Source organism: Meles meles, chromosome 11 (assembly GCF_922984935.1).
Source record: "Meles meles chromosome 11, mMelMel3.1 paternal haplotype, whole genome shotgun sequence".
In the NCBI taxonomy this organism is placed as follows: Eukaryota; Metazoa; Chordata; class Mammalia; order Carnivora; family Mustelidae; genus Meles; species Meles meles.
Genome location: NC_060076.1, coordinates 89,488,975 through 89,515,897, shown reverse-complemented (window position 1 = coordinate 89,515,897; position 26,923 = coordinate 89,488,975). Strand labels below are relative to the sequence as shown.

The window sequence follows — 26,923 nt, the reverse complement described above, 5'->3', positions numbered from 1 at the left end:
TCACATATACAATTCCATTTATATGAGGGGTCCAGGTATATGAAATGTCCGGAGTGGGCAAATCTATGGCAACAGAAAATATATTAGAGGTTGCTGGGGTTGGTATGGGAAGGGGGTGCTCAGTGACTGCTAATGGGCACAGTTTCTTTTTAGGGGGAGACAAAAATGTTCCACAATTAGAGTCTACTGATAGTTGCACAACTCTGTGAATTTACAAAGAAAGAATAAGTCGCATATTTTGAATAGATGAATTGTATAATATGTAAATCACACTGTTCAATTACATTTGAGTTTATAGCATTTTGAAAATTCCAGAATACATTTTTTTTTTTAAATCACAAAACAAAACTAAAAAATGCACCTTGAACATCGATGAACTTACTCTCTGACCATCTGCAGATGGGCTCACAACAACTGGTCTAATGTTTTAAAACAACTTCCAATGTGACCATCGCTGTCCGCTCACTCAGCAAAAGTACACTGACCATTTACTGTAAAGCCGAGTACTGTCCTGTGCACGTGAACACAGTGATGAACAAAATGTTCTCCCTAAGACTGCATGTCCACAAGGGAGATACAGATGTAAACAGCGGGAAAACAGCAGGTAAATATTTTCATGTCTTTTGCAAATGCTGTTACCCAACTAATTTTTGGCTTTATTTAATTTTTGGTATTTATCTTTTTTAAACAAGATTTTATTATTTATTTGAGAAATAAATAAATGCGAGAAAGAAATTTAATAAATAATAATTTTGAGAAAGAAAATGCGAGCAAGGGGAGTGGCAGGAGAGGGAGACAGAATCTCAGACGGACTCCACGCCGCGCACGGAGCTCGACATGGGGCTCGACTCCAGGACCCTGAAGTCAGCACCTGAGCCTAAATCAAGAGTTGGAAGCCTGACTGAGCCACCCAGGCGCCCCCCCATACTTATCTTTGCGGCTCTAGATGTTTTCCAAATTTTCTTTTTAGCCGAAGTTAGATCAGAATGTTACTTCCTGTGTATTCTATTGCTACAACTGCTGTATGTAAATACTACCTACAGAGAATTTCCATCAGGCCAATTAATTGCCAGTATCTGACAAGGAAGTGAAGACTGCCCTTAAAATCAATAAAACTGAGTGAGATACTATCTAAAACAAGATATCAAATGATCAGAAGCATGACTCTGCAGGGTTTTTTTTAAATTCAAGCCTCCAACTGTTGCTTCAGTGTAAGGAGTTTTGTTTTGTTAGACAACCTGGAAATCTTTGACTCTGAAAGTAAAATTGGGAAAATAATGGAAAGTCTTCTTAAAAACAAACACCTACATTTTCTACTCCACTAGAAATTGTGAAGGTGATCTAAAAATCAGTGGAGGTCATCTAACGTATCAGTGGCCAGAATCCTCCAAAAATGAATTCTCAAAGCGATTTAGATAAAATACTTTGGGCGTTCATTTAAATGAAGTGCTTCTCTTGTACAATATTGGAAAACTGCAAAGATAAAAACTGAAATGTTATTTTAAATTTATCTAACCCCACCCAGGATTTTTAGGTCAGGGAAACGACTCTGTATAATACGATGATGGCGAATGTGAGTTGCACAGATCTGTGGAAACCCACAGAACGCGTCATCCTTACGTGTCCAAGAGCTGTCAGGAGGTGACGCTGTGTCAACACAGGTTCAACTGCGCCAGACATGCCACTCAGGTGGGGGACAGGGATAGCAAGGGAAGCTGTGCCTGTGTGGGGGAGGCGGCATATGGGAAATATCTGTACCTTCCTCTACATTCTGACATGAATCCAGAACCACTCTAAAGAATAGTTTAATTTTTGGGGCGCCTAGGTGGCTCAGTGGGTTAAAGCCTCTGCCTTCAGCTCAGGTCATGATCCCAGGGTCCTGGGATTGGAGCCCCACGTCGTGCTCTCTGCTCAGCAGGGAGCCTGCTTCCTCCTCTCTCTCTGCCTGCCTCTCTGCCTGCTTGTGATCTGTTAAATAAATAAATAAAATATTTTTTAAAAGGAATAGTTTATTTTTTAAAAGATTTATTTATTTATGGGGGCGGGTCAGAGGGTGAGGAGAGAGAGAGAATCCTCAGAGTCTACGCTGAGTGCAGAGCCCCATGTGGGGCTTGATGCAAGATCATGACCTGAGCCATTTCAAGAGTCAGACACTTAGCTGAATGAGCCACCCAGGTATCCCAAATGAAGTTTATTTTCTTTTTAAAAAAATCTATAAACTTGGAGCACCTGGCTGGCTAGTGGGGTAAGTGCCTTCAGCTCAGAGCATGATCTCAGGGTCATGGGATCGAGCCCCACATTGGGCTCCCTGCTCAGCGGGGAGTCTGCTTCTCCTTCTCCCTCTGCCTCTCCCCCTGCTTGTGTTCTCTCTCTCCCTTTCTCTCAAATAAATAAATAAAGTCTTTTTAAAAATCTATAAACTCAGTATCTTTAATTGTTCATTAGCGACCTGTCTTACCAGTAAAAACCACATGGGCACGGGACTCCATAAATTTTCAAACTGCCTCTTTTCATATCCATAAAGCACATACTAGTGCATTCCCTACCAGCCTGAGTGCTGTCTGTCTGTATGCTGACATGAGAAATTACTGCTAACGGGGAGACGCGAAGGGGGAGGTCCCGTCACTATCAGACACAGACCTGACTGACCCTTCTGACAGGGGCAAGGCGAGAGAGAGCGGGCACCGGCCCCAGGAGGCCGGGCTGCAGGAGGATGGCCAGAGACCGTAGGAGGCGGTTGGATGTGAGGGAGTGTGAATGTGAGTGTGTGTGGAAGTCCAGGGTGCTCCAGAAGGGAGGGCCTCAAGGGCGATAACATTCAGGTCCTTACTTACAAAGGGCGCACAGGCAGAAGCAAGCGCTCTACAATGCAACCCTTCATCTCTGCCAGCGGCCCGCGGAACAGGAGGGCCAGGAGCTACACCGACCTCAGCGGGAACAGCCGGTGAAAGCGCCTCTGGCTGGCTGCTGCGGTTGAAGAAGGCGAATAGCAAACAAAATAGAGGAACCCAGGTTTCAAAGTGGAAGAATGTCTGTGAGAGTCTTTTAAAGTCAGCAGACACTTTGGAAAATTAAAATATATCAATCTTTTGCCAAAATTCAAAATGTAAAGCCATGGAGATAATGCTGACATTGCTTTAATTTTATAATAAAAGAAGCTCACTTTTTTTTTTTGGATCCTACTAGTGTAAGAAATAGCAATGAACGGGGTACTGCTTCAGAAGGCTATTTCTTCCATGGTGATACCCACAGTCGTAGATGACAGCACCAGTAAGAATCATTCACACCCATCGTTCCAGGGATCTTTGGTCAGTGTTTTGTTCGATTTTAGTCAATCTCTGGTTAAGGATGGTAGAGATGTTAGGTACTTTACCCTACTCCGAGGAAGTCCGTTCTCCAATAAATGAAATGACAGCCTGGTAATAAACCCAATTTCCTTCACAGTGTCCTCAGCATTCAGCCAATAACCTCAGCAATAATTCTTGGGCACTTTTGGGAGCCAAAAGGAGATAATAAAGAAACTTCAAGGACATAAAAATCTACTGAATTTCACTAAACCACTGCCCTTGTAGACACTTAACATTAATGATTAGAAAGAGAAGGGGAGCAGCTTGCCCCGTATTTGCCAGGTGGGTAGGGCCCCCATCATCTGACCCCACCGACAGCTTTCACCCCTCCTAAATAATCTCAAGGCCTAGCCTTTCACATCCATATAATGGGATATTATCCCATTACAAAATTTCAAGCGATTTTAAGTGAAGGAAAAAACCCTAATCACACACCAGTGGGAACAGCACACTGCCATTATGTTCAATACATAAATAATCCACATATCTGCAAAAGCGACAGACACAGGAGCCTGTCCAGGACAGAAGGGACTTGCAGGCTGGAATTGGAAGGACAATCCCATTTCACATGATGTGTTATTTTAATAATCCCACACTCTGGAAATATAAGATTTACCTGTTAGCAGCAAACTATTTCCAGAAGTTGGGCCCCATGTGCTGCATGAAACTTGAAGGACACACTTCAGTCTGTCTTTTCTACCTCTCCACCTCACCACCTCCCTTTCTTTTCCTCCCTCTTACCCCCCCCCCTCTATTTATATAGTTTATTCTGTTGGCCCAATCTGGAATTATTGATCTCAACTCAAAAGGCTTGGTGCAAGTCCTGGGAGTGAGACCATGTATCTGTGGCTCCTGCCCTATGGCGGTGGGCAGGCAAGGGGAGAGCCCCCTGCCAGAGGCAGGCAAAGCCTCCAGAGCCTGGGAGCCCAGCACAGAGCTGGCTTCCATGTTCCCCTCCCTTTGAGTGCTGATTCAAGATTCCAAAATGACTACAGTCTACCAGCTCCAGAGGCAAAGAAAGGAATCTGGTCACATCCTCCTTGACCCTGAACCTTCTATCTTGCTCCCCTGCTGCTTCTTTTTGTTACTTTCCCTGTTGCCACTCTGAAATACTCTGCCCGGAGGCCTTTGTCACGCTGAACTCCATCTAGCCTGAGATCCCCATCCTGCTCTAAAGCTCTTAGCTTGGGGTAGATGATCCAACTGTGGCATCCCTTCCCGGGAGGCGGAATGCAGGATGGCAGGCTAAACCAGGTTCACCTATGAGGCCCCACACACTGCCCAGCTTGGACATTTATCCATCAGTGGTGGTTCATACCCTGTATTCCTCCCCAAGAAGCTCAGTGGCCACAGCCTTCGAGGACAACGGTGAATAGGAGGGACTTTTGCCCCTAATGCTGTTCTTATTTGCCAGGTGGCCCTAAAGCTCTTCTGAGGATTAAGCCACAGCCTCTGATTTTAATTGTCCATTACCGAAGGAAACAGGGCAACTGCTCCCACAGTCTCTCTCCACAGGCAGGTAAAATGGAAAATCCAGGGGCTTTGGGACCATACAGCCCTGGACTGAATCCCAGCTCAACTCAGCTTTATTTTGGGGCACCTTCCTTACCACTGGTTTTCTTATCTGCAAATGGGAATAGTTCCTACCTCATTTGTAAAAATCCAGTGAGTCACTCCCCTCTTTATTCCTTGGACACACCCCTTTCCCATTTCAGCCCTCCAGCTAAACCCACCAGACCAGCGGGGACCTGGTATTATTTGGTAATCAACCTTAAACACAGTGTATAATCTTGGAAGTGTAAAGATCTTATTTCTGATAGATATACTCCACCCTTTCTATCAAAGGGGAAGTTTGGAAAGCCTTATAAGCCTATGTTATAAGCAACAAAACAAAAAAAAACTGTGATTGTCCTTGATAACTACAGAACCTATTGGCCCAGCAACACACAGAGTGACAGGTACACACACACATATACCTACTTGCTGCCCAGGGACCAGGGTTCCATCCCTCACTGGCTTTCTTTGGTGCCTGCTAACCTTTACGTTCACTGTCATGGTCAAGACTCAGTCTTCAAAACCCTCAGAGACCTCCCCCTCATTTTTGATAAGAGAAAACAAAAGGCCCAGAGAGCTAAAGTCACTTGTTTAAAGTTGCACAGGGTGTGAGGGGCAGACAGCAGATTAACTGGTACCCAGCTGGTGGGCACAGCAAAGGGAGTAGTAACTCATGAAAACCTTGGTTAAGAGGAACCACACAGCGAGGCTGTATTTCATCCTCAGCAGACTCTGAAGATGTTCTGCAACTCTCCGCATGTGTTTTTAGGATGAAATACAGTGGACTACTGAACAACACAGACCTGAATTGCAAGGGTCGGCTTCCATGCTGATTTTTTCGATAAATACGGCAGTAGTGTTAATGTATTTTCTCCCCCCCTTATGATTTTCATCATAACATCACTCTCTAGCTTACCTGGTTCTAAGTTACAGTGTATAATACATGTAACATACAAAATTTCCATTAATCAACTGTTTTCTGTTATTCCTAAGGCTTTTAGTCAACAGTAGGCTATTGGCAGTTAAGTTTTTGGAGAGTCAAAAGTTAGCAGGTGCATTTCTGACTGCGCGGGGTGGGGGTGTTGTTCAAGGGTGAACAGTATGAGTATTTATTTGCCGACAGGATTTCACAGATCTCTGGTGCATTTCTTAGAACTCCTACATTCTAAGACCATTAAATGGAACTCCATGAAAAACAGAAACGCATACTTTCCAGTACTTTAAATAAATAGAACCTGAGCTAGATGTGCCTACAGGGCTCTTGAAACGTGCCTCGTGCAACTGAGGAGCTGAAGGTTTTAAATTTTTCAGCATTTTTTACAGTGGCATAATACACGTGACATAAAATTCACCAACTTACCCATTTTTAAATGCACCCTTCGGCGATAATGAGCACATTCACACTGTTGTGCAACCGTCGTCACACCATCCATCTCCACAGATCTTTTCATCTTGTAAACTGAGACTCTATCCCCAAGAAAAGGTAACTTTCCTTTCCCTCTGCCTGCCCCCCAGCCCCTGGCAACCACCATTGTACTTTCTGTCCCCGTGATCTTGATGACTTTAAGTAAGTAGGTAAAACCGTACAGTATTTGCCTTTTTCTTTTCTTCCTTTTTTTTTTTTTAGGTTTTATTTATTTATTTATTCGTCAGAGAGAAAGAGCGCACAAGCAGGTAGAGTGGCAGGCAGAGGCAGAGAGAGAAGCAGGCTCCCTGCCGAGCAAGGAGCCTGATGCGGGGCTCCATCCCAGGATCCTGGGATCATGACCTAAGCCGAAGGCAGCGGCTTAACCCACTGAGCCACCCAGGCATCTCAGTATCTGCCTTTCTGTGAGCAGCTTATTTCACTCAGCAGAATACCCTCAAGGTGATCCAACCTGCAGCATGTGGCAGGATTTCCTTTCTTTTGAAGGCTGAATAATATTCCACTGTATGGAGAGACCACATTTTGTTTATCTATTCGGCAGTCAGTGGACCCTCGGGTGGCTCCCACATTTTAGCTATTGTGAATGCTACTATCGACACGTGTGTACAAGTATCTCTATGAGACCCTGCTTTCAACTCTCTTGGGTAAACACCCAGAAGTGGAATTGCTGGTTGTCTGGTAATTCCGTATTTAGGTTTTGAGGAAGCGCCATATTTTTTCCTAAAGCAGCTGCGCCACTTTACATTTCCACAGAGAATGTGCAAAGGTTCTGATTTCTCCCGATCCTTGTCAATACTAATAATTTCTGGGGTTTTATTTCTTGTTGTTGTTTTTGATGGCAGCCATCCTAATGAGTGTGAAGTGGTATTTCACTGTAGTGCTGATTTGCATTTCTCTTGCGATCAGTAATACTAACCATACACCTTCTTTGGTTTGATGTTTTCATTTCATTTCACTGTAATGAGATTAAGCTCAAATGGCCATATGTGGCTAGGGGCTGCCATACTGGACAGTGCAGCTCTAGACCACACTGATTCTTAGGGTAATTTCAAGACCCAGAGCAGTAAGCACAAGGAGCTCTGGATGCCAATGGACCAATCAGATACTTTCTAGTTCTGTGGACCTAGCCAGTCACTTACACATCCAGTACCTCAGTCTTCACGTGTGTAAAATGGGGTTAGTACATCCAGATTGCTATATCTAAGAATGAAATGAATCAGCATGCATGTAGCTCCTGGTACAGTCTAAGCACACAGGAGAGAATCGAAGCTAATGGGACTTGCCTCTCCTCATTTCCCAGTTCCCACCAAAACTAGACACCTAGGAGCTGGCCTTTTCAGACACTTTTCCCAAACAGATTGCAGTCCTTTCCAGAGAAATGGACTTCCAGTCCTAAGAAACAAGGATCGTTAGCTCCCACCAAAAGAAACCCAAGATGGAGGGTGGACAGAAATGAAATCTGTAATCTCAGCCCTCTGATAATCAATGAGTCTGACTCTATCCAGATTCAGACTTAGCTAATAACCAACAAGAAAGTGAAGCTGCCAAACTTCCAAATCTAGAATTCCTGGCCATCTCCTTTGGGAAGCTCCCCAAAACAAACCTGCAGAGGGAAAACCCTTTAAGAAAACTCTGTAACGGGCATCTGGTTAGCTCAGCTGGTTAAGCGACAGCCTTCGGCTCAGGTCATGATCCTGGAGTCCTGGGATCGAGTCTCACATCGGGCTCCCTGCTTGGCACGGAGTCTGCTTCTCCCACTGACCTGCTTTCTCTCTCTCTCAAATAAATAAATAAAATCTTTATTTAAAAAAAAAAAGAAAAGGAAAGGAAAACTCTCTTAAGTCCTGAATGCGATGCGTGGCTCTGGACAGTCCTGAGACCATTTTTTGTGGCCAAGGCCCTTCTTCTGTCCTGGTTGGTGACCACCTGGGTGAACCCCAGACACCTTACCTGACGCCGCAGTGGTGGGGGTGCTGGCCGGCGCAGGCTGCGAGGGGCTGCTGCTCTCGGTCATCAGGCACGGGTTGCTACCATTGCTCTCTCTCTTGACAAGGAGCTCAGCAGCGCTGGGCAGCGGGATGGGGTGGCTGATCCCCAGTTCTTCCTCCTGGGCCTGCTGCCTTCTCAGGGCCACCTGGAAGCACAGGGCAGCAGGTCAGCCCCCCATAACCAGAATCACTTGCAGGGCTTTACCCAAACCCCCTGGATTCCCAGTCACCCCAGATAGGTGATGACCCCAGCTCATGATCCCTGAGCTCCAGGAGTAAGATCTGGGATTCTTTTACTCCTTTTGAATGCTTCCCAAGTCACCAGGATGTGCAGCCAAAGCTGAGAAATGGCTTCAAGCCCACAGTAGGTCAAAAAATGTCCCTTATACTAATGAGTATAGCAGGAAATAAGGCTGTCTGCAGAGAATGGGGAAAAGCTGTAGAGTCAGTCAAGCAGAGGAGTTCCATCTGAAGGGAAGTCAGCATTGACAGATTAGGAAGGAAGGGGAATGGGATCACTCACTCTTTTGGGCCACGCATTTATTTGTCAAAGGCTACTATATTGGGGCCAGTGGCCAGTAAGACACAGTAAAATTAGATTAGATCCCAAGGTAGTCACTGTTCAAAAGCAGTAAAGGAGGCAGGCACACATGCAAAGGCAACGCAACACAAAAATGTGGCAAAAACCACAGGAGAGGGACACCTCAATCTCACAGCAGGACTCTGGAGACAGAAATGGTTTTCAGGGTAAGAATCAGCCAGAAGAGGTACTGGAAGAGGGCCCTGAAGAATAGATTGAGTAACACGCACACAGGCAAGAATGAAGGAGCCCAACCCAGAACAAGGGAGCAAGGTGGGCAGGAAAGGCAGGGGCTGCTTAGGAAACCCTGCAGGGCCAGGCTCTCCGGAATGAGGGGAGCACGTAGAGCGGTAATGGGGGAAAGAGGTTGGAACAAGGTGTTGAAGTCCCTGGAGAAGGAAGAGGTTGCAGGTAGAAAGAAAGAGGAGGTCCTTCTTCTATGCCAGAAGGACGGAAGGAGCTGGAAGTGAGGGTATAAGGGACTTAAACTACCTAAGAGACTCCTCATGGTTCCTCTTCAACTTATCTGCTTTTAAATAACATTGTTAAAGGTTGCAAAGAAAAAAGTAAAAAAAAAGAAATTGTACTTTTGTCTACTACATGTAACAAAAAAGGAGACTTTCTATTGAAACTTGACTATTAGTGATAGTGAAATGAGAAAGTAAAACATCTGTAACTCAGAGGCCAAAACAGAAGCCAAAAGTTGAAATCAAAATGGCAAACCAGAAACACAATGACTATTTATTGTTTTAGGAAAATTGTAGTCCAAACTTAGCAAGCTGATTAACTTACAGCTGGATTTTTCTCATAACAAGAGTTTTCAACTTAAAAAACCATCCTTAAGTAATCAATTAACATTAAACGATTAATCACCGCTCTTGGATTTTTGATTATTAACCAAGTTTAGAAACAGAATATTAAGGATTTGATAAAAAAGAAATAGCAACAAAAAAAAATCCACAAATCTCTGAAGTATATCAGTGCATGCTTATGTCCCGATTCACACAAATTCCATGCACGCACAAAATGCACAGGACATTTATTATATGCGCCATAAACTAAGGACACTTTTATAAAGGCCTCTCAAGGATTTTAAAGGAAAGCTATTCAGTAAGGGAAGGTGGGGGCAACAGATTAAAATGCGAGTATTTTAGGGTCATATCGAAGATCAATTTCACACTATTTCGGAAAGAAAAAAATAGCCGCTACACAGAATTTTACAGGATTTCATCGAGCACCACACAAGACTTCCAGCGTGGAAAAGGTTGAATTTTCCTACTATTGAAGTAATCCTGAGTCGGTTTTGTTTTGAACATAGCAAGCGGCCTTTTTGGAAGTTGGTGCCCCCATTAATGAAGCTTATGCAAAATGAATGGCCCTACTTAAATACGTGTTTTTATTACATTTGGAGGAAAAGTCCCCTCCCAAGCATACATATTCTGCACTCAATATTTAAAACAACAACTCGATTTGCAGAAGATTTTTCCAGCTACAGATACAACTTCGGGGTCCCTAAGGCTTTTCCAGTAAACTCACTGTAATGCATTTTAACGCTACATCGGGGAAATCTTTTCACCCACTGCAGATGACGCCGCAAACCCAAGAAAAAGCAGCTGAATGCCCAGACTGCTCTTAAATCTGCGAAGCCAACATATATCCAATTTAAGACACATTTCTAAAAAATGAGACGCATATAAAAAGCATAATCTTCAAGCATTTACTCAGTCTTTATCAAACACTCTCATATGAATTATTTTCCACGGAGAATATTTACACGTTCCCAGTCCAAAGCAGCACATCCGTAGTAAACACCTCTTTGGCATCTTTTCATCTTAAATAAACTGCCTGAAAAGGATGCAACAAATTTTAGCTGGAAAGAATGTGTATTATTCTCTCCTAAAAAAATCCTTTCAGTTAAAAAAAAAAAAACAACTTAAAAAAAAATCCTTTCGGGACGCCAGACGACGTGGAGAATTTCGGCTTAAGACACTACGTGCCTGTCTTCCTCAGAACGTTTCTTTCCGTTCTTTTTTCTTTCTTTGCTTTTTAACACGACAGACAAGCCCTCCAACCCGTGCCATTTCCCCCCTCGCGCTTCCTTTTAAAGCTTGAACGCCGACGCCGACAAACCTGTACTCGAGGGAGTCGGGACGAGGAGCGGGAGCCGCAGAGCGAACGCCGTTCCCGTCGCGCTCAAAATGGCTGCAGCGCGCGGCGCGGACCCGCGGGCGGCGAGCTCGTAGCCCGCGCCGAGAGCTCCGCGGGGACCACGCGGCCTCCGCGCTCGCTGCCGCGACTTTTCCAGAAGCACCACGCGCCCCGCGCGGTACCCGGAAGAGCGGCGGCGGTGGTCCCCGCCAGTCGCCCGAGCGGGCGCCCTCCCGCACCTTCTGCAGTGTGAGCGCCAGTCTCTGCTTGGGGGCCGGGGTCCCAGGGCCTCCCGAGGCGGGGAGGGGCCCCCAACTTGCTCGGAGAGTGAGGTCCGGGATCCACGAGATGTCCTCCCCTCCCCCACCTCCCGCGCGCGCGACGGGGCGAACCCGGCAACTCTCCGCTCTGAAAGCGGTAGCTGAAGTCCTGGGGCCCTCGGAAGGCGCGAACCCTGCAACTCAGTGCTCTGAGAAAGCACCGGAGAGCCTCGCAATGCTGGGGACCTCCGAGGGCGCGAACCCCGCGATTCTGCTGGAGGGCGGGACCAGGGACTCCGCGCAACTTACTGCTCCGGAAACAGGAGCGGAGATCCTGGGGATGGATTCTCGGGATCTCCGACGGGGTGAACCCCCCCAACTCTCTGCTGGAGGGCGGGGTCAGGGATACCGGGACTCCCAACAGAGCGAACCCCGCAACTCTCTGCTCTGAGAGAGGGATCAGAGGTCTTGGGGAAACTCAAAGGGCCGGCCCCGCCACTCTGCCGAAGGTCGGGATCAGGGATCCCTCGGAGGCCGAGCAAACCCCGCAACCTTCCTGCTCTGCGGGCCGGATCCCAGAGGACCCCCGGCCCTGTGAGCCCCGCGTGGTGCAAAGCTGGCAGCCGCGGCCGTCGGCGAGCTCCCCCGCCGGTCTCCGGAAGCCGGCACCGCGTGGCGCCCGCCCGGCCCGAGGGACTTTAAGCTGGGGGCTGACGCTCGGTTCCCGGACGCCCGCACTCACCTGCGCGGCCATCACGCGCTGTCTCTCGGCGATCAGGTTGCACTTCTTGCACTGGCAGTCCCGCCACATGCAGAAGCGCTTGTGGCCCTTGAGCGGCGACGCGTAGCCGTGGTTCCTGCATCGCGCGCACTTGGGCAGCCGCGGGGACTTCTTGTTCCCGGAGCCCATGCCCGACGCCCCGGAGCCCGAGGGGCCGCTGCCTCCGCCGCTGCCGCCGGCGCTCGCGCCACCACTGCTCACGAGCAGCGCTCCAGCCGCTTTGCCGAAGCCCCCGGCCTTGCCCTGCGGGGGTGCCCCGGCGGCGTGCGGGGCCTCCGAAGAGGCAGAGGGCTTGCTGAACCCGTCGTCGTTGGGCATGGTGCCCTAGCGAGAAGTGCAAGGACCCGCCGGGCCCCTCTCGGGTCTGGAGACGGTGCAAGCGAAGAGCACGGACAACGGCGAGGCTCCCGCGGGGAAGGCCCAGAAGACGTGTGCGCTGCAGTCGGAGGTGCAGCCGCAGTGGCGCGGTCTGGACACGCAACGCCTAGACTGGTGGGGGGCTGTGCCCTTTCTTTTGGCGCGCGCGCCGCGCAGAACTTTTAGATACTTTTCAGAACGTTCCCGGGACTGCCTGGGCGGGAGAGAGCGCAAGGCAATGCGGCCACGCCCACCGCCCCCCAACTCCGGCCACGGCGTTCCAGCCGGGAGCCAGCTTGCACTGGCTGCAAACACTGAGGGCGTGGCTGCAGGTGGCTGCAACGCACCTCGAGGTGCAGAGCCACCAGGGACAGCGCGATCTCCGCGCTCCCCCAGGCGCCTGGGCCCGGCTGCGGAGCACGCTGCGCAGGGAGGGAGCTGAGCTCCTAGATCAGGAACGTAGCTGTGCACCTTCGTCCTGTAAACCCTGTGGGGTCCTTTAGCTCCCTTCCCCCATTCTCCACGTTAGCTCTGTAGGGCAGAGGTTGGCAGAAACCAATCCGAAAAGCGGATTCTCACTTAAGAGAAGGACGAGATTGGAGCCCTGAGAGTAGAAAATTCTCCGCCCTTAATCAGCACGTAAGACCCTCACTGTGGGGCTGAAGCGCACCCAAAATTGGGTCTTTCTGTGCACTCAGCCTTTAAAAAACCGCGCTGGGATGGGAGAGAAGTCGTACTTAACAAATGTAGACATTTATCAAAAATTCATCCCGCACTTAAGATCTGTGCATTCGCTGTGTGTAATTATACCTCTAAACACCGTGGGTGGTCTTACAGCCTTCCACCCACACCCCGACAACACCCACCCCTCTGAGCCTCTGTTCACATACAGGCAAATCCAGACCTAAGGCCGGCTGATCAGATCACTTTTCCTACACACCCACAATGTCCCTACAACACCAGCCCTTCCCATGTCTGGGTCTGCAGTAGCTTCCAACGGGGCTCCCTGTTTCTTTTTGTTTGTTTGTTTGCTTTTAAATTTTATTTATTTTACACAGAGAGATCACAAGTAGGAAGAGAGGCAGGCAGAGAAAGACGGGGAAGCAGGCTCCCCAGTGAGCAGAGAGCCGGATGCGAGGCTGGATCCCAGGACCCTGGGGATCATGACCGGAGCCAAAGGCAGAAGCTTTAACCCACTGAGCCACCCAGGCGCCCCGAGGCTCCCTGTTTCTTAATCTTCAGTATATTTCACATAAAACAGCAGCTGGCCCCTGCAATGGCTTGTGAAAAGCAAAAGTTAAAGACCCAAGGCTGTGTTTTAAAGGACTTCAGTGATCTTCTCTGAAGATCGCCACCCCCCCCCCCCCCTTTCTCAGCCTCACAGAGTTTCCAACAAGCTTGGAAGCTCTCACTGTTGGCCCTTTATCTGTTTTGTTCAGTGCCACTTCCATAACCTCGCCATGGCCCTTGTCCAGCCAGAGGGCTGCCCTAACACCTCTCCCCGACTCTCCCTGCTTTTCCCCAGCATTAGCTCTCAGGTTCCAAATTCCATGCCCCCAACCAGGGGGGTTAGGTCCGCAAAGGATGGAGGCCACCCCGCTTGGCTTCTCACCGAGATGATTACTGGCATTTCACTGAGCTCTGAAATCCTCCCACCTACTCTTTGCATTCTTATTCTGAAGCCCCCCTCACAGGCTTTTACCCCGAGCCTGCATTTTCGCCATTAGTATTCTCTGGCTGAAAATTATTTCCTAAAGAAGCTTCTAGCTTTACACAATACCCCATATCCTTACCACCAAGCCCAGTGAAGCTCTACTCTGGACGGAAGCCAGGATGCAACCATTTTTATCTCATTCTGGAATCTGTTAAATGATAACTACTATTTTGTTGAGCAATACTCCTAAATCTTCCACTGAAACACACCTGATATTGCAGTTATCTACCAATGATCATTTTCCATATATTTCTACTTCAATACATTATCTAGCGCTGAATTATTCCGAAGGCCCAATCCAGTTGAAGAGAACAAAGCTGGAAGCAGCAGCTGTCGAGTCCCAAATTCTAGGGGAGCACATGTTTCTTAGGGGCCTCCCATCACGAGAATCTGTGATGGAGAGATTTAAGGCTACAGACAATTTGGGGCTAGGAAGCTGTGTGACCAAGGTACAAAAACATAAAATGTGACAAAGTTAATAGCCTAATAAAGTTTTATTCACAAACCACAGAGGATTTAGTATCAGGTACTATACTAAATCAGATACTGATTTAGTATAAATCAGATACTGATTTAGTATCAGTAGAGGAAGTATCAGGCACAAGATGATCCAAAAGAGAAGTCAGGAGCCCTCAGGGACGAGCAGAGTGGTTCTGGATATTTTGAGAGTCCTATTGTCTCCTTTCTTCACCGCCCCCCTTCCAGAAACCAGAGCTCTGAAGGCTGATGATGCGGTTCTGTATGCACTGAGTTGGACAGATGGCCAAGACTTGCTGATGAGTGGGGTGGGGGCAGAGGGAAGTCTGTTCCAAACCTTAGCAGGGTTGGGCAAAGACCTCTCAGATATGACACCAAAGCACAAGCGTTGAGAGCAAAAAATGACAGACTGGCATTATCAAAATGCAAAACCTTCTAAGGATAGCACTGAGAAACTGAAAAGCCACAGACTGGGAGAAAATATTTGGAAATCGTGTATCTGATAAAGGACTTGTATCTAGAATATATTAAAACTCTTGTGATGTAATAAAAACCAGACAACAATCAAAACAATGGGCAACATTCTGAATGGACATTTCACCGAAGAAAATATTTGAATGGCCAATACGCACATGGGAAGATGCTTGCTATCATCAACCATTAGGGAAATGTTAAGTCTGAACAACAGTTCACCCACCCACAAGAATCACAGTACACCCACGGGGATGGCTGTGATCAAAGACAGAGACGAGTGGAAAGTATTGGCTAGGACGTAGAGACACTAGAATTCTCAGCTACTGCCGGTGGGAATGTAAAATAACACAGCAATTTGGGAAAACTTTACCATACAACTGAACAATTCACTCCTAGATAGCCACCCCAGAGAAATGAAAACATCTGTCCACACAAGCACTTGGACATGAATATCCATGGCAGCATCACCCACGTGAAATAATTCGTCAACACTTGAATGAATGTATGTATGCATGTATATACAAAATATGGCCTATACATACCATGGATTCTCCAGTCATCAAAAGGGATGAGCTAGGGCACCTGCGTGGCTCAAGTGGGTTAAGCCGCTGCCTTCGGCTCAGGTCATGATCTCAGGGTCCTGGGATTGAGTCCGCATCGGGCTCTCTGCTCGGCAGGGAGCCTGCTTCCTCCTCTCTCTCTCTCTGCCTGCCTCTCTGCCTACTTGTGATCTCTCTCTGTCAAATAAATAAACTAAAAAAAAAAAAAAAAAGGGATGAGCTAGGGCTACATTCATAGCAAGAATGAAACTTGAAAACACTACGCTAAGGAAAAGAAGCCAGATTCATAATATTGTACGTTCCCAATTTATATCAAATGCCCAGGAGAGACAAATCAATATAGAGAAGATTGCCAGGGCCATGGAGAGGAAATGCAGATGGGTATATGGGGTCTTTCTGGGGTGATGCCATGGTCTAAAATTGTGGTCATGGTTGCAAAATTCTGCAAATTTATTGAAATTATTGGTGTGACTAAAGTAAGAGAATTTTATGGTATATAAAGTATGCCTTGGGATGTCTGGGTGACTCCATTAAGCATCTGCCTTTGGCTCAGGTCATGATCCCAGGGTCCTGGGACTGAGCCTTGCTTTCGGCTCCCTGCTCAGCCGGGACTCTGTTTCTCCTTCTGCCTCTGCCCCTCTCTCTGCTCGCACATCTCTTTCTCTCTCTCCCTCAAATGAATAAAATTTTAAAAAATTTTGCCTCAACAAACAAGCAAATAAACAAAAAAGCACCACGATATACAAGGCGATTCCATTTCTGAAATAAGAACTAATGTGGGTTTATAGCTGGAAAGGTTATTCAGCTCTCTCTGGGTTACCGGATTATAAGGGACAATCTCCTTATACTTTGTTCTTATTTTATGTTTTTGCAAAGTCGATCCAAGTTCTGGCGCCCCCCTTTCTGTCTCTCCCCCCATGGCTGTGTGGGAAGAGCTGACATCCCGGCTGGGCCGAGTCCGCCCAGCCTCAGCCCTGTGGTCAGCCTCAGCTTTCTAGCATTCTCAGCACCAGAATTCGGAAACCAAGCTCATTGTACAAAAAATTATTACATGTTGTGCTTTCCAGTTGTCATAGTTCCATGGTACTTTTACTTACTATCTGATTTTTCAAAACATTTGGCAGGCCTTACTTTCACCATCAGTAAAAAACCAAATACATTAATTTATTATGAGTCAGTATAGTACCATATTTAAATGCCTGGCTTTGAATCCCAGCTTTGTGAGCTTAGATGATTTCTTAACCTCTCTGTGACTCAGGCTGTTCATCTGTAGTAGAAGGATAGTCATAATATCTGTCTCAAAGGATTGTTAGAAAGACTAAATCAGTTAATACTTATCAAGCGCTTAGAAAAGTATCTGACACCCAGTAACAAGTCTGTTGTCGTCGTTATTATTATTTCCACACTGGAAAGAAAAAATGAGTGGGAGAAAGCAGGATACATATACATATAACCTTCCACATGTTAGTATAATTTAGTGTGGGGGGTGGGGAGCTTTCTTGGAAAACATCAATGATAAATTCCATCTACTTTGCATTTTGTCCATGGAAAGCAGTCCTAGCCCTGGTCTTGATGCCACAGGTCATGGGGAAAATTCTCTGGTGCTTCTGACCCTCTACACAAAGCTACATGCGAGGGTCAAGTGTGAAGCCCTGAGTTCGCTGGCCTGAACTAGCGACTGTGTACAGCTGTGCGGGGGCAATGGCCGGCGGTATGACCAGTAGGAATTTAGGGAGGAGGGAGCACGGTAGAGCCTCAGGCCCTGCATGCAGGAGGAAGAGTCTATGGCCACAGTCTGGCAGGACCTGAGCAGGCACAAAGGGGAAAACAGGACCTTCTAGGTCATGGGAACGACTGATGGAAGGCTGGACACTGGGAGTGATCCTGTGGGTTGGGGGAGAGGGCCCAGGCCTGCCAGTCGGGAACAGAGGAGTCAAGCTGCAGCCCAGCAGGAGATAAGGTTGGAAAGATAGGGTGGCACCTTGCCTACCAGTGAGGAATTTGGCTTCTATCCTATAGGCAAATGGAGAAGGATAAAGGTTTTCGTCCTTGAGGTGTTTGAGGAATGAAAGTGGTAGGTCTGCCTTTGCTGGGTGATTTGCACAAGCCACTTAACCTCTCTGGTCCTGATGAGGAGAGGACAGTATCGGAGGGATCAGAGTTATTTGCAAGATGCCCAGCTCCATGCCTGCCACACACAGATGGAGGCGGGAGGATGGCAGTCAGTGTCCTGCAGAGCGTGGGGTATAGGGACACAGGCTGTCTGTGTTAGAGATCCGGCTTTCCACTTACCAGCGACGTACTGCTCCTGGCCAAGTCACTCACCCCTTCCAGGCCTCCTTTCTTTATCTGGAAATTGGAAAGGACCTGAGAGTTGTCATAATGCAATTACGAACATATGCAAAGGGCTTCGGTCCATGCGTGCAAGAGATTAAGCACGATCTTAGTGTGAGGAGTTGTTTCAGAATCCTACAGGAGGAATCTTGAGTCACCAGTGGAAGGTGAGGGGAACTGAGGCAGGTTCTAGGATCTGAGCAGTTGGCTCGTTCTTCCTGAGTAAGCTGTTCCCAGCAAGGTCAGTAATAAGGAGGCTAGAGTAGAACTTGGAGATGAGGGACAGAAACCCTGAGAAGCAAACATCTATCACAAAGCATACTGTCCCCACCTTATCTGGCCACTTGGGGCCAGTCTCAGGCCCTGAGGGAGACTGAAGGACGCAGTAAGGTGGCCCGTCAAAAGCATCAAGCAGGCAGAACGGCATGAGTGGGAGCCCATGGGTGCTAGGAGTCAGCACCCAGGAAGGTGGGGCTCTGTGTCACTCAAGGCAGATGCTTATTGCCTTCAGGGGACCCTGGGGTCGTCCCTGTTTCTAAGGCTGTGCAATGATTGATTTTCACAAGTAATGCCCCCATGAGTTAGCAACAGAAGTTTAAATCATGTTCTATTCCTTACCCTTTAAGAAAAGGATATAAGTATTTTGTAATTTTCCCAGGAAGAATTGTTAAAATGTAAACATTATGACATTTAAGGGGAAACCTTAAGTTATCTAGAAAAAAGAAAAATCACTGGACCTGAAAGTTAAATGAAGTGATGGGGAGAAAGTGCACTTGGCCTCCAGAGAAAGTAAAAAAATGTATTCTGAAGATAATAGTAGTCGACGCTTCAGTATTAACTGCTGTTCTGAGATTGTCCGCAGCATACTGCCTCTTTTATATTAACCTAAAGAAAAAGAAATGGCTTGCCATCATCAGGTTTTTTTGTAGGATCAACTGCTTAAAATTTCAAGAAGAAATTCAGTTAAGAATACTTATTGTAGGGGCACAGGCGGGCTCATTTGGTTAGGCGCGGACTCCTGGCTTCTGCTCAAGGTCATGATCTCAGGGTCCTGGGGTCAAGGCTCTCCTCCCAGGATTCCTGCTCAGCGGGGAGTCTGCTAGAGATGCTCTCCCTGTGCCCCTCCCCCCCACTTCCCCACATGCTCTCTCATGCTCTCTCTCTCTCTGGAATAAATAAATAAATGTTTATATATTTTTAAAGATTTTATTTATTTATTTGTCAGAGAGAGAGAGTATGAGAACCTAAGCAGATGAGTCCCTACATTGGGCTCATTGCTCAGTGGGGAGCCACAGGCAGAGGGAGAAGCAGGCTCCCCACTGAGCAAGGAGCCGGAAGTGGAACTCCCAGGATCTTGAGATCATGACCTGAACCAAAGGCAGACACTTAACTGACCAAGCCACCCAGCGTCCCAATAAATACATCTTTAAAAAATATATTTATTTGAGACGGGGATTAAAGAGTACGCTTATTATAATGAGCATGGGGTAATGTATAGAACTGTTGAATCATTAAATTCCACATCCAAAAGTAATATTACACTGTGTGTTTACTAAGTAGAATTTAAATAAAAATTAAAAATAAAACCTTAATAAGAAAAGTAAAATGTTAGTCTCAGAAAAATTTATTTTACAAAGTTTAATTAGGTAGAGAAAGAATAAATAACATACGAGTTTAATGTTTGAGATTTGTAAAGCGCAAACACATTCCAATGGCTCTTCTAGGGTTTAACTTACAAAAGCCTTATTTTAACTCACCAGTTAAAAACAGAGGTGTCCGCTTTTTAACGTTAGCAATCCTGCTGAAATTACTGTCTATTTAAGTACCGTAAGTACTTCCTCCTACAGCTAAAGCTCTGGTAAACTGAGGCTCTCCCAAGGCTTTCCTGCGTCTTCTGCCGCGATAGTGTTAAAAGACCAGAGGAAACAGTGAACACAAATCCTGAAATAACATTTCATTTAAGAGTTTCAAATGAATTGGAAGTTAAAATGTATACCAACAGAGGGGCTCCGATCCAGGGTTCAATAGCCACTATCTTGCCGATTTCTGAGTTTGCTAACAAAAGAAAAAGAAGGCAAACAGAGAGTTTCACAACGCTAATACTGCCAAGATAAATAACAATGTAAGTATGCCTGGGTTTTTACCGTGGGCCATTCACATGAGGCAGAAGCGCTGAGAATAGTAAAATGAATATTTTGTGGCTGATTCCAAGTTTAAAAACTGAAACCTTTAGTAGACACATATATCAGTTATTATGTGCCTCAGTGAGCTTTTTTTTCCCCCCCAAAGAAGGCCTTGTCAGGCTTCCACTCTCCCAACAAATGCAAGAACACTATACCGAGTTTTAGAGATACATTATAAAAACAAAAGTTCGTCTAATCCCAGAAGGAAAAATGACGGGTCAAGGAGCCAGAGAGTGAGGATGACTAACCCTCATCATTATAATTATTGGCATAAATTATTTAAAAATAATTTATACCTGTAGGGGCGTCTGCGTGGCTCATTCGGTTGTGCCTGACTCTTGACTTCCCCTCAGGTTGTGATCTCAGGGTCGTAGGATCAAGTCCCATGTGGGGCTCTGCACTCAGTGCCGAGCCGACTTCAGAGTCTCTCTCTCCTTCTGCCCCTCCCCTTCCAATAAACAAACAAACAAACAAGTAAAATCTTTTTAAAAAAGAACAAGAAAAACTACCTGCAACTATAACAAGAAATAATTATTTATACATTTCTATACTACTATCGATGAATATTGCTTCAAGTTGATTCTTGGAATTTGTCATTGTCCGAGTTGGCACCCCTAACTAAACGTGACTTCGGGAACACTCTCGAACATGTTCCTGGTGCTCAGAAAACAAGACAAACGTGTGAAATATCTCAGCAAAGAAAATGTCAGCAACAGTTCATTCAAGAAATGTCTTGAGTTAGTGCAGGATTCATCCCCAACGAACGGTGACGTTAAACACAAAGGAGTTTCGAAGAGAAAAACCCTGAAGACTGGAGGGGGCCTGGGAGGCTTCTTGGAAGAAGCAAGCTTTCAGGAGAGCAGTTTTTGGACTTATAAACCAAGTCATGAAGGGATGGCAAATTGATACAAACTTGAATTACATCTTCCGAAGGGGGAAATGGGACCACCTCAAGATGGGGACATTCAGGCAGCCTCCAACTTGACCTTGAAATGTTCATCCGTGGGGTGCCCACATCCCCGGCCCTCATCATTCCTCATTGCCTTCCTTGGACGGCCATTCCTAACAGATGCATTCCACCTCAGGATATAGATATAGACTTGGGAGGAACACGAAGCCTTTCTTTGCTTCAAGGAAACTTATTGAGACAAGGGCGGAATTTTTTTTAGTTATTACTACTTAAAAATATTCATAAAAGCTGAGAAAAGCAACAAGAAAATAATCCCAGAGCACCATGCGTGGACATACTCCAGCCTGCAAAGTGAAATCCCCTATTCCTCTTCCGGGAGATGCCAAGGGGAGGGTCATTGGTTGGGGATCCGTCAGCCCATAGCCAGATTCGCAACCACAAGGCAGGCGCCATTTGCAAGCTGGTATGTCTGCCCCAAGTGACTGCCATCTTGTAGACATGCACTGGTGTGGAGGGGGTCCTGGGCAGGCAAGGAAACTTCTCCCTGCTCCCTGTCAGGCCCTATTTCCTGCCCAGAAGACAGGCAGTGTCTGTTTCCCCCTGCCCATCCCCATATTTTTTATTTGCCAAATACAGCAACCCAAGTTTTATAGGTCCTGGGAAACACCATTTCCCCAAGTCCTCTTAGGAACAGGAAAAAAAATAAAACACTTTTTTAAAAAAAGATTTTATTTACTTCCTTGAGAGAGAGAAAGAGAGCACCAGTGCTCCCTGAGGTTCAATCCCAGGACCCCGAGATCATGACCTGAGCTGAAGGCAGAGGCTTAACCAAATGAGCCACCCAGGCGCCCCGCCCACCCTCCCCCAGAAAACCACTTTTGTGTCAATAGCTGTCTCTGTAGCCCAAATTCTGATGACTGTATGTTTGCTAGAGCCTGTGGGAGAAGCATGGCTTCTACATTTTTAAATGGCTGAAAGAAAATGAAAAGTTGAATTTTTATGACATAGGAAATTCAAATTTTGGTGCCTTTAAATAATGTTTTATAGGAACACAATTGTACCTGCCCCTCTATGTGCGGTCTGTAGCTGCTTTAAGATAGGAGGGCAGGGCCCAGGAGCTCCAACAGAGCCTGTAGGGCTCACAAACCTGAAAATATTTTTCTACCCGGTCCCGTTGCCTAAAAAGAGTGTGAATCCCTGCTACGGGCTTCCATTTGTTTTGGGGGCTCCCAGAATGATTTTTTTTTTTTTTTTTAAGACAGCAGTTCAAAATGGGATAACACATTTGGAGGTGGACAGCAGGCTTGGTCTCAAATGATGGACCTGTCCTTGCCCTCAGGTTCCCCTCCTCTCAGCACCCCCGCCTGGCTGGTGGGTTCAAGGAGGAACACGACCTAGACCCTCTCTTGCCAGAGCTCAGGGTTACCAGGAGAGACAGCCACGTAAATACAGTTTTCGGCTGGACGTGTATGGAGGAAGTCTATCAAGTCTGGGGAGGAGAGGAGTCACACCAGGCAGGCAGGGAGGACTATTTCAGCCCAACAGGAGGATAAAAGAACAAACGCATGCAAGCCTAGGGTCTGTTCCAGAAATGAAGTGAAGGGAAATTAAGCAACAATTCACAAAAATTGCATAGAGCTTTCCTCATGTCCAACACTGATCAATGATCAATGCTTCTCTGTTAATTCACTGACTTATCACCAGGGCTTTTGACCTAGGTCCTGTCATTATCCCCACATTGTAAATGAGAAACCCGAGGTCCGTGGAGGTGAAGTGGCTTGCCCAATAAAAAAAAGAGAGAGAGAGAGAGAGAATGTCAGCAGGTGGACCCAGGCTCACATTCTCGACCAGGTTAAGAAAGATCCAGCGGCTCCTCCGCTGTCCCTCTTAAGGGGCACAGGGAACAAGTGGGTCATGGGAATGGGGAGGGATGGGATGTTTCTGGGTCCCAGGCCTATGGTGGACAAGTGTGCTGGGAAAATTAATAAAGGGAGACCTTATGCAAAATGGAGGCGGGGGAGCACCAGGATGGTGCAGTCAGTTAAGAGACCAACTCTTGATCTCGGCTGGCGCTGTGATCTCAGGGTCTGGAGATAGGGCCCTGCAACCGGCTCTGCCTGGGATTCTCTCTCCCTCTCCCTTTGCCCCTCCCCCCACATGCCTGTGTTCTCTCTCTCAAATGGACAAATAAAACTTAAAATAAAATAAAATAAAATGGAGTAGGGAAGCCAGAAAGGAGAGCTCTGGCGCCCTACCCCTTCCAAACCCCAGTGGCAGGAGACAGTACCTTGCATCCCGAGCAGGAAGAGGCCTATCCTTGACGACTCTGGCGGGAGGAAGGAAGATTTTCTCCTTGCCCAGGAACAGCGCAGCCCCCTACCCTTTATAAAAAGGTATTGCTCTCCTTTATTCTCAGACTTGCCTATGGTTTTCCCCTGCTTGTGCGTGCTGAATGCCATCCTCTGCTTTTCCTAAATAAACTTGGTTTTGCTAGTAAAATAACTGACAATTTTTTAAGGTGAACAGTGTGAACCCTGATAGCAGCTTAATTAGGGAGATCTGCACTGAGCGCTCTTGTTTGTCAAAGCAAACAAGACAAAGGGGCAGGTCATTAACAGTAATTTGAGATGCAGATGAAAAAAGTGCTGTAGAAAATCGGGGAGGAAAAGGGGGGAAGATTCCTGTTCATCAAGGAGTTATGACTGGAGTCAGGGGAGCTGGGGGTGTGAAGCGTGTGATGAGAGTCTTTTCTGTGTGTTTTTTTTTTAAGATTTTATTTATTTATTTGACAGAGAGAGATCACAAGTAGACAGAGAGGCAGGCAGAGAGAGAGAGAGAGGGAAGCAGGCTCGCTGCTGAGCAGAGAGCCCGATGCGGGACTCGATCCCAGGACCCTGGAATCATGACCTGAGCGGAAGGCAGCGGCTTAACCCACTGAGCCACCCAGGCGCCCTCTTTTCCGTGTTTTTGTCTGGTCTTATTCACAGCTGTATCTCCACCTGCTAGCCCAGAACCTGAGATGTCCTGCTAGCTCATTCATGTGTGCTGAATGAATGAGTGGATTTTTAAAAAAGATTTATTTATTTCAAGGAGAGACTGAGAGAGTACAAGCAGGGAGAGGGAGAAGCAGGCTCCCCTGCTGAGCAGGGAGCCCAAGGTGGGGCTCGATCCCAGGACCCTGGGTTCATGACCTGAGCTAAAGGCAGAGGCTTAACAACTGAGCCGCCCAGGTGCCCTAAATCTGTGGATTTTAAAATAGGTACTTATTTTTGAGTGAGTAATATGGCCTTGTGTTTCGAAAGTTAAAAGATTAAAAGAGCTGGAGAATGAGGGGCGCCTGGTTGGCTCAGTTAAGCGTCTGATCTTGGTTTTGGCTCAGGTCATGACCTCAGGGTGGTGAGATTGAGCCCTGCTTTGGACTCTGAACTCAGTAGGGGAGTCTGCTTGACATTCTCTCCCTCCCTCTCCTCTGCCCCTCACCCTGCTCGCTCTCTCTCTCTCTCTCTCTCTCTCTAATAAATAAATAAATAACTCTTAAGAAAAAAAGGTCATGGGCACCTGGTTGGCTCAGTCCTTAAGCATCTGCCTTCAGCTCAGGTCATGATCTCAGCGTCATGGGATCGAGTCCTGCATCGGGCTCCCTGCTCAGTGAAGAGTCTGCTTTTCCCTCTGCCTGCTGTTCCCCCCGCTTGTGCGCGCGCTTGCTCTTTCTCTCTCTCTCTGACAAATAAAAAAATAAAATCTTTAAAAAATGCCCTGGAGGGAAAGCAAGAGAGAGGAGGAAGAACGGACAGAGGGAGTCAGGTGCAGCTGAAAGAAACAGCCACGCGGAAGGTGCAGGTCCCGAGTTAACAACAGGCACCAAGCTAACCCTCAGGGCTGGCTCAGCCTCCAGCTGCTGGGTCACCTTACAAAAGCCCCTTCACCTCTCTGTGCTTTGTTTGCCTCATGGAATAATGGAAATAAAATAAAAAGAAAGAGGCAGAATTTAATGACCTAGGGTCTCTTTGCTACCTAAAAGTCTGCAGTGGGCCTCTTGTCTCGGGCTGGTGGGAGGGAAGAGGGGAAGCCAGAGATAGGAGAAGAGCAGAGATACTGCCTGGGCCTCTCCCCTCCACCTCCTCCCCTGCCCGGCTCTGCACCCTGCCCTCCCCTTGAACCCTAGGTCTTTGTTCGGCTTCCCTCAACCCTGGAAGTCCATGCAAGCAGGGGAGAGTGTGAGGGCTGGGTCAGGTCAGGGTCACGAGGAGGCCCGGACAGGAGTCTCACCCACAGATACGAGTCTCCTTTCTGGGAGAGATGATCGACCTTGGGAAGGAAGGAACTTGGGAAAACAAATGCAGAGCCAAGGCAAATTTCCCCGGCAGAGAGGTGGTTTTCCATTTCATAAGGACAGCTTGGCCATCATTAAGTTTAATTAACATCTTTTAATACAAGAGAGGGACCTGTACCAGATGGCGTAAGTGCATTATTTTTATTGTGCTAGCACTTACGTAAAATGTACCATTTTAACCATCTCTGAGTGTACAACATCCCCACCATCCATCTCTACTCTAAAATTTTCAGATGGAAGCGGAAGAAACAGAAACTGCAGGAATCCCAAGTGTTCCCCTCCATGCAGTTTACAGTGTATATACTCGGATGACGGCCACCCAGGTCAAGCCACGTGCTGCCTATAGACCTCCAGAAGGCTACCTCCTGACCCCTTCTGTCAACGATAGTTTGTTTTTGCTAAGTTTAACTCTTTGGGGGCAAGGAAAGGTCTACTGCAAGCAACCTAGGTGGTTTTGCAAATTGCATAGTCAGGATCTCCATGTTTCATTCCTGAAGGTTCAAGTCCCCGTGTACTGGGGCAGGAAGGCACTGTGCTAGGTCAACGAACGTGCTGCTCTCCAAGAAGGTTTGCTCGCCTTCAGCCCACTGGAATCCCCAGGCCGTGCATCCAGGGGCCAGTTCAGGGATGGAACAAAGGCGACAACCTTTCTGGGAACCAGAATGCAGAGAGGTTTTCTCCTTGCTGCAGATAACCTGTCGGGGGAGGTGTCCCAATGGGGGACCCATGAGGGCCATCAAAATGTCTGCTTGTTCTGCAACTACTTTAAAAGGGACATCGCCAGGGCGCCTGGGTGGCTTGGTGGGTTAAGGCCTCTGCCTTCAGCTCAGGTCATGATCTCAGGGTCCTGGGATCGAGCCCCGCACTGGGCTCTCTGCTCAACATGAAGCCTGCTTCCCTTCCTCTCTCTCTGCCTGCCTCTCTGTCTACTTGTGATCTCTGTCTGTCAAGTAAATGAATAAAATCTTAAAAAAAAAAAAAAAGGGACATCGCCTCGACCACTTCATCATTCCGTAGCAGAAGCTGAAAGGTAAAGTGAGCATTAGCCTAGGATTTCTTTTTTTCAGACCTTGAAATTTAATTGTCTCATCGTGATATATTGACGAAAGCATTTGTTTTAGCTGTGAGCCAAAAGGTTCCAGGTTCGTCCACATTGCAAAACGGTCGCCACCATATGTCCGGCTAATGTCCATTGCCACACACTGCTACAAGTTTTTTTATTGTGATGGGAACTTTTGTTAAGATCTACTCCCATAACAACTTTCAAATATAAAATACGGTATTATTAACTGTGGTCACTATGCTACACAGGACATCCTCAGGCTTACTTGTGTTAGGAGAAGAAGTTTTTACCTTTGACCACCTTTACCCATCTTTGTTTCCAGTGAAATCGAGGCCGGCTGAGGGAGGCCGAAGAGTTAGGGCACGATCCGTCGGACTAAGAAGCAGCCCATAGGACACTGGGGAAAACGGATGACGAAGGACGCTTGAAGGACA

General features: G+C 47.0%; 1 protein-coding gene across 1 annotated transcript in view; it reads right to left on the bottom strand.

The window, feature by feature from the left end:
- The window catches only part of DMRT1 (doublesex and mab-3 related transcription factor 1), a 106,636-nt gene extending 94,234 nt beyond the window's left edge, over positions 1–12,402 (bottom strand). Inside the window, exons 1-2 of the mRNA XM_046023105.1 lie at positions 12,046–12,402; positions 8,278–8,461 (exon numbers count right to left, since the gene is read on the bottom strand). Coding sequence (XP_045879061.1) covers positions 8,278–8,461; positions 12,046–12,402 — 541 coding nt within the window. The remainder of the gene's footprint in view (positions 1–8,277; positions 8,462–12,045) is intronic.
- Between the last annotated feature and the right edge of the window lie 14,521 nt (positions 12,403–26,923).